Here is an 18,663-nt window from a genome sequence, read left to right on the forward strand (position 1 = left end):
AAATCAAAGCAAAAAAGAAACTTCTACATGGCTAAAAGGGCCAGAATAGAAAATGTTTGCCCCTTTAAGGGGCAGTAAATCATAATCTAACCAGTTTTCAGAAAGAACCAAGATCTTATTGTGACTTAAGTTGTGTGCAAGTGTGGTTAAAATGGAATGTAAAATGTCACTTCTATAGTGTTCACAAAGCAAATTTTGGCTCTTTCACGGGCCGTAACTCTATATTGCTGTTAAAGATATTTTGCAAGTCTGTATCAAATCAAAACCATAAATGAAGTTTACAGATGGCTGCAAAAGCCAAAATAGCAAATTTTGGCCCTTTAAGGGGCCATAACTCTGGAATGTGGAATAACTCTGGCCAGTTTTCGAAAATAACTGAGATATTATGTCAATACAAGTTGTGTACAAGTTTGATTAAAATCTATTGCAAAATGTGGTCACAAGCCAAAATAGCATATTTTGTTCCTTTAAAGGGCCATAACTCTGGAACTCGTGATGGGGATCTTGCCAGTTTCCGAAAGGAATATGCCAATACAAGTTGTATGCGAGTCTGATTAAAATCGGTTGCAAAATGTGATCTCCATGTTCACAAGAAATTGTGGACGGACGGCGAGCGAAGGGTTCACCTTGTCATTATGTGACAGGTGAGCTAAAAACATGCAACTATGGTCTTATTGGAATATAACCCAAGTGGATAAAACCAAATATTGTGTTTCATTTACAATATGAAGGTTCACTTAGGTCTTGCAATGACAACAACAATTGACCTATTTTGTAACAGGAGCACATGTCTTCTATGACTGGGTAAAATCAGACATCTAAAAGGCTGCTGCTATCAAAGTTTCTCACATATGAAAGAATTTCACTTGCAGGAAAATCCTTAAACAAAGGTAAAAAACAAATGCTAGTCGATTCAATTTTAATTCAATAAATAATAGTCTTTATCACAATATGGAATAATAAAACAGCATAGATCATTCCTAACAGCTGTGATGCAGTTCTAAATGATATCACAATTTTTTTACTACAGCACACAAAATAAATGTCCTTGGAACTGCTTACAATATCTTGGAAATGCAATCTTCATCTGCTTTACAAAATCTTACAAGAAAATCTAAATTTTACATTTTTCAGTTCATATCAATACTTTTTATAACATAAAACCTATGAATTATACCAATAACAATTTGCTGGTACTTCTTACACATTTAGAATTGTGATGTCCTTTAAACTTCAATTATAATTTATTTAAATTTAAAACTATACTTCGAAACTGACAGCCACATATTCTGGAAAAATGATCAAAGTAAGTGGTGCTAAACATTCTAAGTTACAAACAAGTCAGCTGACTGTCAGTATATTATGTAAACGAGAATAAAGTTTCATTTTACTATATCATTCATAATTATATTGTAAAACTGTTTAATTTCGTAAGCAAAAATTTTCGTGGTTTAGGCCAAAATTGCTGTATGGCAGAGATATGAATTTGTGAATTTACAATTCTAAATATAAAATGAATAGAAATTTTACTTGTTTGTAACGATTTAATTTTGTGGATATACTCAACATGCAACCCATAAAAAATAATCTACTAATATTATAATTTCAAAGGACCCATTTTCTTTTTGGACTAATTAAAGGCAGAAAAATGTTGGTCCAAAATGAAATTCTATTCAGTTAATGCAAATCTGGGTCCCCATGAAAATTTTAACAGAACACCATCATAACTACAGAACAAAATGACTCAGTAAAATACAATTGGACGGAATAACTTACTTCAAAATAATAAATAAATCTTGGTATGTACATAACAAGTAGAAAAATATTTTCAGGTGCAAAGATGCACTTCTGGCTTACTAAGGGCAAATTGAATGTAAATTTAGTACCACTATGCTGGTCTACAAATGCAGAAAAAAAAAAATTTGAAGATCCAAATTAAAAGAAACTGGGAAACTTCTTTTTGTCGACCAAACTTAGATATACTCTTATTAAAGCATTTATCCCACTTCTTTATCATGCTCCATATAAGAAAACGGACTTTAGCTTATTAAAATTTGGCTGTCCATATTAGAAAACTATTAAGTTTTAACTGTAGAATCTTAAACACAGGACCTTGGAACTTCAGTCGTATGAACCTTTAACAAAGAAAATGTAGACTAAATCAATTTCAGATAAAAAATATCACAAGATGTTCAGAACACATTTGTTTCTTATCAACTAGATTGATTAAAGTCAACTTAATGAAAAGTAACTGTGGAAACGAAAGAACACTATTAGTAGCCCTTCATAATGTGTCATACTGAAATTTATGTAGTGATCTTTAACAACATAAGTGTCTCCTTATTCCGGTAACAGATCTTCACCGAGCTCCTCATCATCAAATTGGTCATCAAAATCGCGTCTTTTTGCTGCCGTTTTTGGTCTTTCCATCTGTGGTCCAAGTGGGTCAACATAGTTTGAATCTACTTCCTGTTTACGTGGCTGGTAAGCTTCTTCATCTGCATCATCAAGATTTGGCCGTCTTCTTGCCCCACGCTTGCCGCCTGACCTCATACTAGCGCTTGTCTCACGATCTGAAAAATCGGAATGCTTGTCAACATATTTTGATGTTTCTTTATTATTTTACATTTCAATTTGATCTTCAAAGTAGCTGCTTAATATGCCATTATCTCCGTTGTCTCCAAATAAAAAAGAAATCGAAAGTTGCAAAAAACTATGATATAGGCAATAAATACATTCTCAATTTGACCAAACTTGCATTTGGTTCATATCTCGTTCAACAACAATTTTAACTAAAAATGGTGCTGTCTACATATACAGCAACCCAAAAGCATTAATTAGTTCATAATCCTGGACAATGTAATGGTATGCTAACATAGTTTTACTATAGAAAAGTGTTTTAATGAAAACACTCAGTATTAAATATATTCTATAAATTGTTGTTTTTTTTTTCACTATAAAAGAAGCCTAACACAAAGAATGCTACTGACTAAATAAGATTGGTTACCTGCTTCAGCACTGCCCTCCCTTCGCCTTCCCGATCCACGCCGGGTACCGCTACTTGCACGCTGGTCTTTCAACTCTTTAGCCTTTTCTGCTTTCTTCAGTTTAGTGGCATATTCTTGTGCTTCTTTCAATCCCAGGTCAGAACATATACGTACAAGGAATTTCAAACCTGTCAAACATCAAATTTTTATTACATATTGAACATACATGTTCTACACTATGACAAACTTGTCGGCAGAAGCGAAATTTGTCTTCAAATTGCAGAAGCAGCATAAATACTGTAGAAACATGCAGTCCTAGTCAAATGTTTGCCTATACTTTTCATTGGATAAGGAAATACATAGAGCCTTGTAATACTATTCCACTTTTAGAATGACTCGACTACAAAGCAGTTTAAATTATCCTCTATAGGTCTGTCTGTAACCAGATATATATCCAGTCATTCAGACTTTACCAGATAACAATAGCTGCTAAGATTTATTTATGAATTCATTTTCAAGGGAACAATAAAGTTTACAAAATGAGTCTCACCATAAGGAAACCAACATAGTGCATTTACGACCAGCATGGATCCAGACCAGTCTGCGCATCCGTGCAGTCTGGTCAGGATCCATGCTGTCCGGTTTCTCTAACTGCACTAGGCTTTGAAAGCAAACAGCATGGATCCTAACCAGACTGCGCAGATGCACAGGCTGGTCTGGATCCATACTGGTCGCAAATGCACTATGCTGGTTTTCTCATTGTGCAGCTCAAATGTAAATGTAACAAATGATTCATTTCCTGTGACTATGTACAGGATTCAAACAGAGCATCCAAGACAAATTCACGGACTTTTTCAGGTTTTTTTTTAAGGATTTTAGTTGATTTCTAGATTTCAAGGACTGGCTCAAACTCAAGGACTTTTCAAGGTTTTACACCATAAAATTAAACAATTTCAATACTGCATATATCTAATTTTCTAATCGCTATGCCAGTTCTGTTATTTCTATACATTGTACATGTATTACCATGCCATATTCCACTTCTTGTAATTTTCTGCATATACTCTTAAGACAATGGAGTGAAATAGAATAGTTTCTGTAATGTTTTGAACATGTGTAGACTGTTCTAAATAAACCCTTATGCAGACGAAACAGTCCTGTGATAAATAGTTGCAACAATGGGAAGGCAGGTCTTGGTTCCCATCAACTGCAGATTACCTCAGGACCGGGTACCAAAGCAGAACATTCCTTTAAGGAAAATAGTAGAAGACTACTCTAAAATTTGAAAACACCATTCAGAGCAGTCAAAAAGGAATACAGCCCTAGTTTATATGTAATATTATACTCACATTCTACATTATCAGGGAATTTTCTATGTATATATTTATAGGTTTCCAAGGCTTGGTTATAGTTGCCACTTCTTCTATGACAACTTGCAATCATTAAATGCCACTTCACCTGGGTTGGCCTGTAAACAAAAAGTACTATTTGAAAACATGTTTTTTAAGCAGGTATAACTGTACTTGAAATAAGCTTCAAGCTTTCATCAAAACAGACCTTAATCTAAAAAAAAAACAAAAAAAAAAGATAATGCGAGAGGCTATTTTAAATTTATGTTTGGTTTATACATAATTCATTTTAGGTCGATTGTGAAGGAAATTCTACAATTTATATTAATCACTCTCAACACCACATTCCTCATGAAATCCATCGCCACGAGGGTATGAGAGAAGAGGCCAGTTTCCCTTTTGATGCTAAGCGACAAGCAGGGGAGCTACTGGTACCATTTTTCACATCTTTGGTATGACGCAGCCGGGGATCAAACCCACGACCTCCAACACTTGAAGTGGACGCTCTACCACTAGGCTATAGAGGCAGTAATTTATAAATGAGCCGCGCCATGGGAAAACCAACATAGTGGCTTTGCGACCAGCATGGATCCAGACCAGCCTGCGCATCCGTGCAGTCTGGTCAGGATCCATGCTGTTCGCTTTAAAAGCCTATTGCAATTAGAGAAACTGTTAGCGAACAGCATGGATCCTGACCAGACTGCGCGGATGTGCAGGATGGTCTGGATCCATGCTGGTTGCAAACCCACTATGTTGGTTTTCTCATGGCGCGGCTCAAATGTTTATTCTATACAAGGATGAGAACTGGGAATACTAATCACTTACTGTACTATACTTGCTCTCTCGAAATAATGGATAGCTTTTTCACAGAATTTAGAATCTATGTAATACGCTCCAAGCCATTCTATCACAGGAATGTTTGATGGGAAATATCTGTATGACTGTAAATATAAAATAAATATACATGACATCATGAATTCTTGTCAAAAACATTTAGGGCAATTTCTCACAACATATTTTTTAATTGGTTTGTTCTTATGTTCATAGAAAAATAAGCATACTCTCATGCAGACCATTTGTTTGATATAACTCCAAAGCACTACTTCAGCTTCTTGTATGACCCTGAAGATTTCACTTTTACCACAGCTGTCCATATAGTCAAACCTGTATGTAGCAACTAGCCAAGGAAGTAACACAACCAGGCTGCTTCAAGCAGGTGATTGCTTAAAATAAGTTTAAATTAGAACATAAAGTCTATTTGTAAAGTTAGCTGGCTGTCTGCTTAAGGCGTGACCAAGACAAGTTCAACTGTAAAATGTACAAATCTTAATTTTTTTGTTTTTACTTATTTAAGCTTAATTAAAACATTTGTTCTTATCCCTTAACCTGCTAAATTTCTAAAATGAACTTGTTCCTCTTTCAATTTGGACAGCACCATTAACTGTTCACTGGGTCACTGGGATGCTTACCAAAAAAATACTGAACTAGAGCTGCTTTCGAGAAAAGCGCATGTCTCCCATAAATGCCTACTCATCTGAATAGTTACATATCTGAGTCAACCATGCACCAATACATGTATCACTGGCATCTGTGTACAGAGTGATATTCGGTAATTCAAGGGCCATAATTCTGAAGTGCCTGGGGTGATTTGGCTTGTTATCGAACTTGGCCGAGGACTTATTGGCCAAGTTTGGTGAAGATTGGATGAGAACTGTTCAACTTAGAGCGTGGACAAGATTTGTGACACACACACACACAGAGCAGTAAATCGATATATCTCCCACACCACTATTTAGTGGGAGACATGATGAATAGCGAACAGTGCAGACCATGATCAGCCTGCATGAATGTGCAGGCTGATCTTGGTCTGCACTGGTTGCAAAGGCAGAATCACTTGCCACCAGCAAGTTTAGCATTAGTGTCAAAACGACAATGTCAGGGTGAAGATACTTACATCATAGTAGTACTGGAACGCTTGAGATTTATCTCCATCGTTGTCATATATTTCACCCATTCTTGCCAGAACGGAGCAATCTGTTGGTACCACACCTATCAACTGCATGAACCTGAAATTATTAATTATTCTAGCTATAGCCGGGGATCAAACCAACATCTATATAGTCAAATCATCCAGTAGCAACGACTTCCATCAGTCTTACAACATTATTAACCTTACTCTTCACTCTTAACAAAACATTGAGTAACTACATCTTAAAGTAAGAATTACCAAATAAGGTCATGAAACAGAATTAGATTAAACACATATGTTCTGCAAGTTTTACAAAATGTACCATTTACAATAAGAATCCATACTGGATTATTGGCTAGTGCATTATATCATCTCAGGGCTAGCGCTGAGTTGAAAAAAGTTTGAGCCAAATTTTTACATCGCATATCGAAGAGGCTCGCATGCTCATTAGCGTGTCCACGACAGGGCTTTAGTGGGGTTTTTGGGCTTTAGGATATTTCACATGCTTAGATTGCAGCAGAAAACACCATTAACTGAATGGTCTGTCCTTGTGTAATAATAAGCAAAACAGTGCATCAAGGATAAATTTATTTTTAACCATAATTTATATTTCTCAATATATTAACAGTATAGTCTCGCACGCCCATTCGCGTGCCATGACAGGGCTTTGGTGGGGTTCACAGGGGGCTTTGCCCCCTGAAGCTTTTGGGCTTTAAGGTATTTCTAATGCTTAGATTGCGGCAGAAAACACCATTATTCACAAATGTTAAATCTTACTAAATGCTTCATTACTGAATGGTCTGTCCTTGTGTAATAATAAGCAAAACAGTGCATCAAGGATAAAAATACAACGGATTTGTATACAAACACGATCTCTCTTATTTTCCATTTTTAGCTGGATTTAGAGTCCTAGTTTCACTTTTCACAGATATTGCTTTCTTTGCAGAAGGTAAACTAATGGATTCAGAACTACGTTTCTCAGCCTTAATGACAAGCAAGAAGTTAATTTAAAAACATTTTAATATATACTTATTGGCATCAATAATGAATTACTCATTTGAAATAATTTTATTTAATTAAACTTTTTTGAACAAAAGAGATCAAACACACCCACCTTTCAACATTCTTTAATCTTATTGTCTTTTGACAAGATAATAAAAGATGGCCCATTATTCAATCAAGGAACTTCAGTCATGGCATGTGCCACAAACAAACACCTTTGATCCATGTATATTCATTAATCTATCCATTTAGCTAAACAAAATGAGAGATGCTTTTAATTACCCCAAGGGCACAGGTTTATTGTCACTTGGTGGTGTTAATGGACCATAGACTGTGCCTCTTGTTTATTGCATGTTTTGTCACAGTCTGACTTGGCACTCTTTTGGTCCAAAATAACATTATATAAAAATTGACTGGTTTTAATTCTTAAAGTAGGGTTTTTTTAGAGTTTGAGCCATTTCTGAATTTTCTTGAGCCAAAATTAGCATTTAAAGCATTTTGCTCAAAATGCCCATTCCAGCGCTAGCCCTGCATCTAAGAAGTACCTGTGAACCACTGATCTAGGATTAATATGAAACATTTTTGATACGCTGTTGACTCAATATTCGATTGTATAAGTATAGTATCAAAAGAATACATCTGTTTGTTTGTAATGGGCTTTGTGCCATTTTTCAACAGGAATTTTCAATTAACCAATCCAGTAGTTCTGGATTCTGTATCAGTATTAACCTTTACCCTGCTAAATTTCTAAAATGGACTGGTCCATCTTTCAATTTGGTTAGTACCATTTATTACTGGAAGGGGTGTTCAATAAAAAATTTACTGACTGAAAAGCGAACAGTGCAGACCATGATCAGCCTGCACGTCTGTGCAGGCTGATCTCAGTCTACACTGATCACAAAGGTAGAATCACTTGCTGCTAACGGGTTAAAATTTAACCTGTTCTACGAAAGTAATTGTCAACCTCTCTGTATGAGTAAGAATTGGATGACACATGATTTCAGACACAATCATCATGGAGAACATAAGTTTCACCCAGGGATCAATCTCAATACCTTACAGTCTGTACATCTTAACTCTCCCTTTTGACCTACGCATATAGACTAAATAAATTTAAACTTACCATTCTGTTGCTTGTGCCGAATCCTCAAGCTGATCATGGCTACAGACTGGTTAAGGAAATTAGGTGTAAATTCAACTGCCCGCTCATAATGTTAATCTTGCCTTTTATATTTGAATTTAACTTAGAAAGGCTGAACATTTCAAATGTGGAATCAACCCAACCTTTTATCAGAACTGTCTTATACAATGTCATAGTATATGCATTAAGAGGTTGTGCTTCAGACATATAGCGATTGTGAGATTTGTGTGCCATTATAGAGTTCAAAGGCATGCCCATGCCATTTAGTTACCTTTCTATTATTGTATCTTTGTGCTTAATTTTCATCTTTTAACAAACTGATACATATCATTTACTTTGCTTTTTCATTTTTCATGCCATCAAAGTACGGTACAAAAATCTGCCAGAATCTTTTTTGCTGGAAAAACTGACACTACTGTAAGATGTTGACCTCAGGCCACACTGATATTCCAGTTTTCCAGGGCCATTTTGATTATTATACATGATAAAAGAAAGTTGATTTTATACAATAAGAAGTAAACAAACAATAGCAAGGAAGGATACATGTCTGCTATTTGGTATATAACTTGTGGAGAATTCCGTAAAATAGCATGTAGTTTATAGAATGCATCCAAAGCATCTTCTAGACGACCTATTCTCTTGTTTGTTAAACCTGAAATTAGAAGCATTTGCCAACCTTTACATCTAAAATTATAGATATAATTAGCTACTATCAAATCATTATTTTTCACAACAGACTCATTTCCAAGTATTTTTTACTTTTGATCATATCTATCTATCCATCAAGTCTTGTCCTAATGAACAGATGTTTTGGGGAAAAAATAATTATGATGTTGAGAATTGAGATACAATTATTTCACATTAAATCAATAATTTAACTGAGAATGATTTATTACTGGTAAAAAAACAGATATAAAATAAATGTGTACTTTGTAAGACAAAATACTGAAATGCGACAAATATCAACACAGGGACTGGATGTGAGAAAGCCCCAAGAAAAGACCAAGATCTTTTTGATAAAGGCATGTCTGGCTAATACAGCCTAGCTCTTTTTGAAAAGACCGTCTGGATCTTTAACTGGCCCGATGTATAGCACCAGTACACAAGAAGTCCTCTTTCCTGGGAAGAACAAGTACTGGCCTCTTAGCAAGGTGAGGGATACAATGGACCAATACTAGCCTCTTAGCTGGGTGAGGGATACAATGGACCAATATTGGCCTCTTAGCTAGGTAAGGAATGCAATGTACTCATGAACATCTAAGGAATTTTCAGTGCCTAGAAAAAAGAATGACTTACCTAAGTTATACAGGGCTTCTACACATGAAGAATCATTCTGTAAAGCTTCTCTATAAAACTCTCGTGCTTTCTCAAAATCACCCTTTGAATACAACACATTGCCCTTGTTAACCAATGCTATTAAAAGAAAACAATCAGTATTACAAAACAAGTATCACAAGACCTGTCTATTCAGAAGACATAAACAACAGCTTGGAAAACAAATATTTTTATTTCCTACAGACATTGTAAAACAATATATATACCAGCATAATCACTGCCATACTGGGAAATCCATAAAAAGAAAATGCTATTCAAGAAAACCATTTAAATAACGTTTTATATCATTTCCCGTCATGGTTAAATCCCGTCAGACAGTTGGACCTGTCTGACAAAAAAATTACTAGGTGCAATGTGGAAGGTTGAGGCGTAGAACCATATGTCTGATAAGGTATGAAGCGGGTCATTTTTTACTACTGCTAAAATGTTTTTTACAACACAGTTTTTATAATGCACCTGTTCATTTTTCATCTATCTAACTTTCTTTGTTTTCTCTTTACTACAAGTTTTTGGTCAGATGAGTTTTCGTTTAGTCAGATGGGTTATATATCTTGGGTCATCTGACCGAATGTCAGGTAAATCTTGTAACTTTCGCCATGACTGCATTTCATTAATTGTTTTAAAAGGAGAAACTGGGATCCCATATCCTTCAGAAGACTTTTAATGGTATTAGTTCCAGATACAAAGACACTTCAATGTCATGAACAGTTGATATTGCATATCACAGAAAGGATTAGCAAGGTACATGTATACTGAACTGCATGCTTAAACTAAAGAAGAAACAAATAAGAGCTGTCACTAATGGTGACAATTGCCCCCGCAGCGCCTTGACATTTGACCTGGTGACCCCAAAGTCAGTAGGGGTCGCGTACTCAATAAGTACTATCAGCATGTGAAGTTTGAAGGTCCTGGGTGCAGTGGTTCGCGAGTAAAGTGCCTTCATGCAAAAAGTTAACGTTGTGACGAACGAACGAACTAGTGACGGACGGACAGTTGAAAACTAATATGCCTCCCTTCTGGGGCATAAAAATCTTACAAAATGCAACACTTACCATAAGGATTATATCTGTCTGCTGTCATGGCAACCTCAGCGTACTTGTCTGCCTGGCCAAGGTCATTCTCCTATTTTAAAATGAAATATTTAAGAATTGTAAATCACATTTATATTGCCAAGGCAACCGTTCAGTGCAGGAATACAGTTCTGATTATATCTTTGAAAGATATAACATATATAACTGAAACCTGGAGTTTTGAATTACAAGAGGACATGAGAGATACTTAGAGATAACCTTACACTTGGAGATAACTGAGAATAATGCTTGGTGCAAATGTTTTTCACTATATGGTTTGCTAAGTCTAATATGCATTTACATGTAAACAAGTCATGTACATTTTGATAGTAATAAGCAGTCTGAAACATTTTTTATTCATTTAATTTATTTCATATTGCATGATTATGCCTTTATGTACCAATATAGGCAATCAAGTCTTTCTTCAATACATCAAGACACTGGAATCTGATGACAGGACTTCAGATTCACAGTACAGTATATCAAATGTGACTTAATGGAGTGAAAAAAATATATACTAGTACATGTAATATTTTAATATTGGCAGGACTCGAAAATACCTTCGAGAAAGCGGATATTTAGAAATTTAAGAGAGTTTCAGATACTGTGTTTCAACTACACTTCTTTGTACCATAACAAATTTGACAGATGACTGTAACAGATGCTACAGACTAAGTTTGGTGATGATCCATCAGTGGTTCATGAGAAAAAGTCATTTAAAGGCTTTTCAAATTTCAGCTCTGGCAGCTCCTAAAATCAGCCAAGCAGAATGACTTGAACAAATTTGGTAAAAGACCTTACATGGATGCCTACTGTTTGGTGACAATCCATACAGCAGTTTAGGAGAAGAAGTTGTTTAAAAAGAAAAGCTAACACCAGACAACAGACGATGAGCTTTGAAAGTTCAGGTGAGCTAGAAAACAGGACTAAAATTAAAATCCCAAGACAGCTATTATTTTCTCAGAACTACATGTAGCTATGAACAGTAATTTTAATAAAATGTATAAAATTACTACAAGCAGCGAATCTGAATATTCTGTCAGTGTAGAAATCAAACGTTCATAAACAAAACAATAGTTAACATTTCTATTCTTAAAATGAAACAAGTAACACGAAACTTAAGGCTCAGAAAAAAGGTAAAGAGGGTCACCAAGGCACTAAGTCACTCACCTAGGTATTATTTTACAGTTGTAAATTATTTGATTTGATTATATGTGATGCACCATGACATTTTGGGTCCAAATTCGGCGTTACGTCATTTAAGAAAACCTCGATTAAAGTTACGTCACAAAAAATGTTGGACTTTACCACGTGTTTGCGGCAATTAAGGCATTTTGTTTTCAGTAATACTCTACATTGCCACAAGAAATAAATGAAGTGACAAGCAGTATTTATCAAACTTTTATGTATTTTAACATTTCCGTGTTTTGCAATTCGTTTCTTTAATTAAATGATTGATAATTTATCGCCCTTTGAATCGACACGCCATTTGTACTGTAAACATCATTGAAGGTCGTGGAGAAAATGAAACTACCAAAACATAGATATTTGATGATTTATTTCAATGGTATAAAGAATGACAGTAAGCGAGTTTTCAGGTAAGTATTTAAGCGATATACAAGGTTAAAAAATATCATTTCAGTTCATATCGACTGTTTTGTCTGATATCTTTTGCAAAATAGCCCGGATATTGAACGTTTCCTTTTTGACGTAGTGCAATTCATATTTGTGTCATTAGACTATATTATTAACTAAATCTGTCATGAAGTATTAGTAGAATCAGTATGCAAGACAAGTAGATTCTGTGCAATGGTGCCAGCCAAAAACACAACAGTCGGTCATAATTTAAAGCCCTAGTCATTTTATATAGCCATGTCATGAAATTGATTGATCAGGAACAGTTGAAAAAACACATCTATTGTCAGCTTCAATCACTTATTTCTTACTTACAATTTGTCAATTCAATCCATACATTAAACTTCTACAAGGCATAAATATTGTTTTTACTTGGTGTGAGACAGTTTTTCCAAAGATTTTCATGTTACATTTGCCATGATTCTGAATTCCTCACCTTTTCGTACTGTTCTTGGCAAGTTACTGACAACCACTGAAAAAACTTTAGATTCATTTTGTTTTGAAAGTCTTGCCAGGGATTCAAACCTAGTATTACTCTGTTGATAGAAGTATTTGTGCTCTATGTACTGAGATTACTGCCCAGGCAGACCATTTTTATCTTACATTTCAGCCTTTTTCAGTGTTTTTTTTTTCATTTTACAGATCAACCACTGAGGAATATTTGGCCTGATGCAATGACATTCAACAGTTATGGGATTTTCCAGGAAGGTCTATACACCACAAGCTGGATTTTTTTGGGGGTTTGTAATTTTCTTTATACGTTTTTACAGTATTGCTATTCTTAGAAAGATGAAGACAATATTAAAATAACATAAACATAAATGATCTAATTCTTTCATACCATTTTAAGAGAAATGATTTCAATTACAGACCCTTTCAAGAAATATCTTACTTAAAAAGATCCTTTACAATCTTATATTTTGTAAACTTACCTTAAGGTAGTTCTGCACGTTAGGATCGAAATTTTTTCTACAATGTAGAATTTGATTAAACTCTAAACTAAATTTTTCAAAACATCGGAATATACTAAGAAAATTCAGCAAATAAAAAAGATAGGGTCGTGTGCTTGATTTTTTGCTAGACTGATTTGAAAAATTTCGACCTCACGCAAGTTTTCATAATGGGAGTCTATGGGAAAAACGCAATTTTCAAAACATTTTCGCGAATAGAAATCTTTCTACAATGTAGATTTTAATGAAACTTCTCACAGTCATAAATAAACATATGGCCTATAATATGGTGAAATAAGATGTATAGGTCCGTGTGCTTATTTTTGAGATATTTGGCTATGATTAAAGTGAACCGCCTATTTAAGCTAATTTTAAGACATTATTTTGAATTATTTAACGTTTAAGATGTTTTAATATCATATTTTAACTTTAGAAAGATAGTAACAGTGCCATTTTAATACATTTATTCACAGGTTGCCCTTAATTCATAAACTGATTTTCGTTTCCGTACGCCGAATCCAGGCATTATTCTACGTTTTCCGGATAAGTGACGTTACGCCATCACTTCCGGTTTTTCAAACGTGCAGAACTACCTTAAATTGAAGTTCTAAGTTGTTGAATTTTTGTTTTGCAGTGATGACAGCAATTCAAGAAAAGTTCTCTATGAATATGTGAATGGGAATTAATAATTATTGTTCTACTGGTCATCCAGCTGAAATCATGCCAATGGAATAGAGTGCATGTCACAAATACTGATATGAGCAAATAACTCCATATTGCACAAATGAGGTCATGTTTTCTGCCCTTATGACTTGATAAAGTTAGGCAGATCTGATTCAAATTACAAATATGTTTCAACAAATTAAAAACTTAGTCAGCTGTGAGAAATATTTGGTAAAAGTATGTTTTGTTGCCATGACAGCTGTGAAGTGGTTCCAGAAGCACAATTTTAATTGTTCTAACTATACAGAATTCAACTTTATACACTTTCCAAAACTGCTACATGAAATACTAAGACATGTCTGTTGAATGAACACATAACCTTTGGAGGAAACATCTTTTACAATCAAAACTGCCTTGCCAGTGTAGGAAGGATTTTTCCAGAAATGGCCATGACAGAAAACTACCAATATTGCAGAAAATATTTGTTACTGGCTAAATGTAATGTATTTTATTTCAAGAATTTATCATGTAAATTCATGTTTATAATTGTGTAAAAAGATTCTTTTACATGAACTTAGCAGAAATATCTAATTTTGTTGCAAAATATTGTGAGTTGCCTTGGTAATACAAATTTACCTTAAATTTAGATATGTTTGATTATGTAGATAGCATGTTCCTTGTTTATATTCTGCTAACCAGACTATTCTCTGTAAGAAAACATCTTTTATGTGTAATAACTGCATTAACAAAACATGTTACAACACAAATTTGCCTTAAAATGGCAGAGCTGTAATGCAGGAAGGCATATCAAGAAAATGTGTAGTTCTCAAAGTCAAATTATATTGCATGAAATGATGTTTGTTTTTTATACATGACCATAATTGACCATTTCTGGTGTAAAACAAATAAATAATGAACAGATGCTAAATGGATGTTCTGATTCTTTCTGGAAATTTTACAAAAATACTACTATTTTAAGAAAATAGTGCATTGTTGCCATGGTAACATTAATTTGACTTTTAATCTATCTTGGTTATGTAAACAAAATCTTTATTGTTTATATGTTGTATATTTTAAGCTGTATTATGTTAGTATATATATTTTCATATATAATAACTGCATCAGCAAACCACTTTGTTACCACACAAATCTGCCTTAAAATGGCAGAGTATTAACTGAGAGAGGTGTACATTTTTTTGTATTCGAAACTCATGTATTTCCTGAACAGTATCACATTAATTTGCATGGAATGATGTCTCTTACTTTTAAAAAAGAAAGCACACAGCTTTTGATGTAAATATATCGAAAAAAAAAACACATCAAATATTAAAATATTTACACAGAAATTTACAAAAATCTTACTTTTTGTAAAAAAAATAGCACACTGTTGCCACGGTAATGATTCACTGATCAGTATAACTAAGTCTTCTGAAATTTTAGCAAACTCACAGTTGATAGTAACAGTCTAAATATTATATTTTCTTGTCTGATTTTCTTTCTTACTGTTTAATAGTTAATGTGTCTTTTACAATAACATTGATGCCCGACTTTAGTTTTTGGGATGTAGTCTAACTTGCTGTCAAATAAAGTCTGTATTTTGTTCAAAAGAATGTCATAAAACTTCGGACAAATAAACAAGTTGTCTGTGAACAATGTTTGCACACTAGAAAAAGTAAATTGTGTATTTATTTCACATTCTAGATGTAATTTATTGCTATTTCATCAAGAGACTATTTAAAAAGAGGTTAAAAAAGTGTTGCTATGGAAACGATTTTTAGAACAAAAATGTTTTGATACTACATGAAAAAAATGACAGAAAGAAATATATTTTATTACTTGTATGTTGCCTTTGTTATCTGATTATGTATTTTATCTAGATATTATTTGAAGATGGAGTAATTGTTAAGATATACTGCCTCAATTTTGATACAGTAAGACAAAACCATGGTGTCCGAAAAGTGGTAATTTCTCCATGACAATGACTGATTTTTGTTGTCAAATTGCAGATTTATACTCAGAACATGTCAGTCTGTCAGATTAGCCCAAAACCCCATTTTTGACCAAAATCGCATTTGGACCCAAAATCTCATGCTCTGTCACATATGACCATTTTTAGATTTGATAAACTGCAATGGATATATATTTCCTATGAACACTAAGAAACAGTCCAGTTTAAGCAAGGGACAGACCAAAGTTTATGCAATTTCATCAAGTAGTTTTCAGGCTGTTCAAAGGAAATTTGTGAGGACAGACTCCATGCAAAAGGTAACCCCAAAACATACAAACAGCTGTCCATTTAGTAACGCTAAGTTGAGCTTATAACTAAACAAATGTTTACCTCTTGGTCATTTCTCTGTGATGTCAAATTAAAATTAAAGAACTGGTATCAAAAATTTAAAAGAATATGAAATATCATTTCAAGAATAAACTTTTTATTTGTTGTTGTCATGTTTCAAGTCACTGCAATACAAATTAGGTCTCAAGGTTACTTTCTACTTATGACGGTGGAAGAAGACTGTTGGTGACCTTTCAGGGATTATCATAGGCATGGTCATTGACAAGCAATTGGCTAAAACTAAATGATCTTCATGAAGTCAGCTGGATGGCTTTCTCACAAGATAACCCCAGCTGGACTTGAACTCTAAAGTTTAAAGATACTAACTTTAAAGTCCAACACTATATTCTCAGTACGATAATTACTTATGAAAATTCACACAATAGTAAACACCAATTAATCCCTGGGCCTAGATCTGCATGTACTAGTTTACTCTCTGCAAATAACAGACAACATAAACACTTATACCAGAACTGGTAAAAATGACTTCAAACACAGCCATTTTGAGGCCAAAATGGCACAGAGAATATGGCATTGCATGTGAGTGTGAAATGAAATCCTTCTGGCCTCCAAACTTAGCTATAACAAATAAGTTTGGTCTTTTTAGGGCTGAAACATTACCACATACAAAATTAATAGTGCTAAAGAATAACTTACCAGGTAGTAGAGAAAGCTAAGGTTTGTTGCCGCTGTACATGCCACCTTTGAATCTTTCTTCTCAAATGACTTCAAGGTCTCTATGGCCTAAAAGAAAATAATTCTCATGAAAATAGCAATTAAACTGAGCTGTTTACTGGTCTTGAATAGCAATGACTTTTACTCTAAAGTCTATAAGAATCACTTCCTTTTTAATAGTTTGTTCGAAGTTAATGTAATTGTTTGCAATTATATAATATATACTGTAACCCGGAATAATTTATATGTTTATTAGTTACTAGCAAGGCAGTTGTGTTGTGTGACCCTAACTATAAATTTAGTAATCCTGATAAATACATAGCCAAAATATCAACTTACCAGTAGACTTTTGAGCAAGAGCACTAGTACAGATTAACTATTTTTTTAAAGCATTACGGACACCATGACTGCTTTCGCAGACAAGCTCTTTAAGTAAAAAACTGCAGAGTAAAAGTTGTTTAAAGTAATTTAATATTAATCCTTAGCATGACACGACTGATTCTACCTTTGAAACATTGAAGATCTTCTCTGTTTGCTATACAGTCAGTATCTTTTTGGTAAGCATCCCTTTTAACAGTCAGTAGTACTGTCCGAATTGAAAGATGGACAAGTTCATTTTAGAAATTTAGCAGGGTAAGGGTTAACAGTGTTACACAGTATGACTGAAAACTGTTTCCCTAAAATTACATGTCAGCTATTTCCACATTTTCGACATGTGTCAAACTATCCTGAGATTCTTGAAAATAGCATGAAATGATACACAAAGTACTAGTATAATGAAATATTTCTGTTCCGAGCAATCAAACATTAAAGAGTATCATACAAACCTGGTTGAAATCTTTCTGTTTCAGGAACATGATAGCTTTGTCTATCTCAAGGTCATGTGCCAGATCTATGTACTGAGAATTCTTAACCTGTTCTACACACCTGTAACATATCAAAAATCTTTCAATAACACATTTTTTTCATCTCTCTTCTTTTGTTGGGTCAAATTTCGTGAATTTTAGATTTTGAGTATATTCTTGAGGTTAAATATTCTTGACATTGTAAAACTTGTATCCTACTTGAATTTGAAATATGTTCAGGAATATAGCAAAATTAAACCCTTGCAAAAAATTCTGCTTTTACAGTAATTCAATCAACAAAATGCTGTAAACCATGAAAGAACACGTACCAGTCGTATCCAGCATCAAAGCTTACTTCTATTGCAGGGGAGATAATCTTGGCTGCAGTCTTGATGCAATTCTCTGCCTCATATTTTCTGTACAAAAAATGACATGTAGATTTTATGTATATTGTTCATGTTCATATTTAATCTAATCAACTGACACTAACAGTCTTAGAATAAACCTCTACAAAAAGCAAACATCAAATTAAAAAAAATTTGCAACCTTCATTCATACTTTAGACACAAACATGTATTTCATATAAATATGGAACTTACTCAATGATTTACATCATATATTTGCAAATTATTTCTTCTTCACTCATCTTGTTTTGAATGATAATTGTTTGGTAAAATGCAACTTTCTCCTTATACAATGCAACCTAT

General features: G+C 33.9%; 1 protein-coding gene across 3 annotated transcripts in view; it reads right to left on the minus strand.

The window, feature by feature from the left end:
• Positions 1–902: 902 nt before the first annotated feature.
• LOC123551311 (intraflagellar transport protein 88 homolog) overlaps positions 903–18,663 on the minus strand; it is a 44,034-nt gene continuing 26,273 nt past the window's right edge. For 2 of the 3 annotated variants that reach the window (XM_045340154.2, XM_053540836.1), the window contains exons 12-24: positions 18,286–18,372; positions 17,939–18,038; positions 17,094–17,180; positions 16,440–16,454; positions 10,836–10,905; positions 9,745–9,861; positions 8,992–9,100; positions 8,431–8,469; positions 6,291–6,402; positions 5,162–5,277; positions 4,337–4,455; positions 3,008–3,175; positions 903–2,573 (exon numbers count right to left, since the gene is read on the minus strand). In XM_045340154.2, coding sequence (XP_045196089.1) covers positions 2,341–2,573; positions 3,008–3,175; positions 4,337–4,455; positions 5,162–5,277; positions 6,291–6,402; positions 8,431–8,469; positions 8,992–9,100; positions 9,745–9,861; positions 10,836–10,905; positions 16,440–16,454; positions 17,094–17,180; positions 17,939–18,038; positions 18,286–18,372 — 1,372 coding nt within the window. In that variant the 3' untranslated portion in view covers positions 903–2,340. The remainder of the gene's footprint in view (positions 2,574–3,007; positions 3,176–4,336; positions 4,456–5,161; positions 5,278–6,290; positions 6,403–8,430; positions 8,470–8,991; positions 9,101–9,744; positions 9,862–10,835; positions 10,906–16,439; positions 16,455–17,093; positions 17,181–17,938; positions 18,039–18,285; positions 18,373–18,663) is intronic. The other variant, XM_045340155.2, reaches the window with a different exon arrangement.

This window comes from Mercenaria mercenaria, chromosome 4 (assembly GCF_021730395.1).
Source record: "Mercenaria mercenaria strain notata chromosome 4, MADL_Memer_1, whole genome shotgun sequence".
Classification (NCBI taxonomy): Eukaryota; Metazoa; Mollusca; class Bivalvia; order Venerida; family Veneridae; genus Mercenaria; species Mercenaria mercenaria.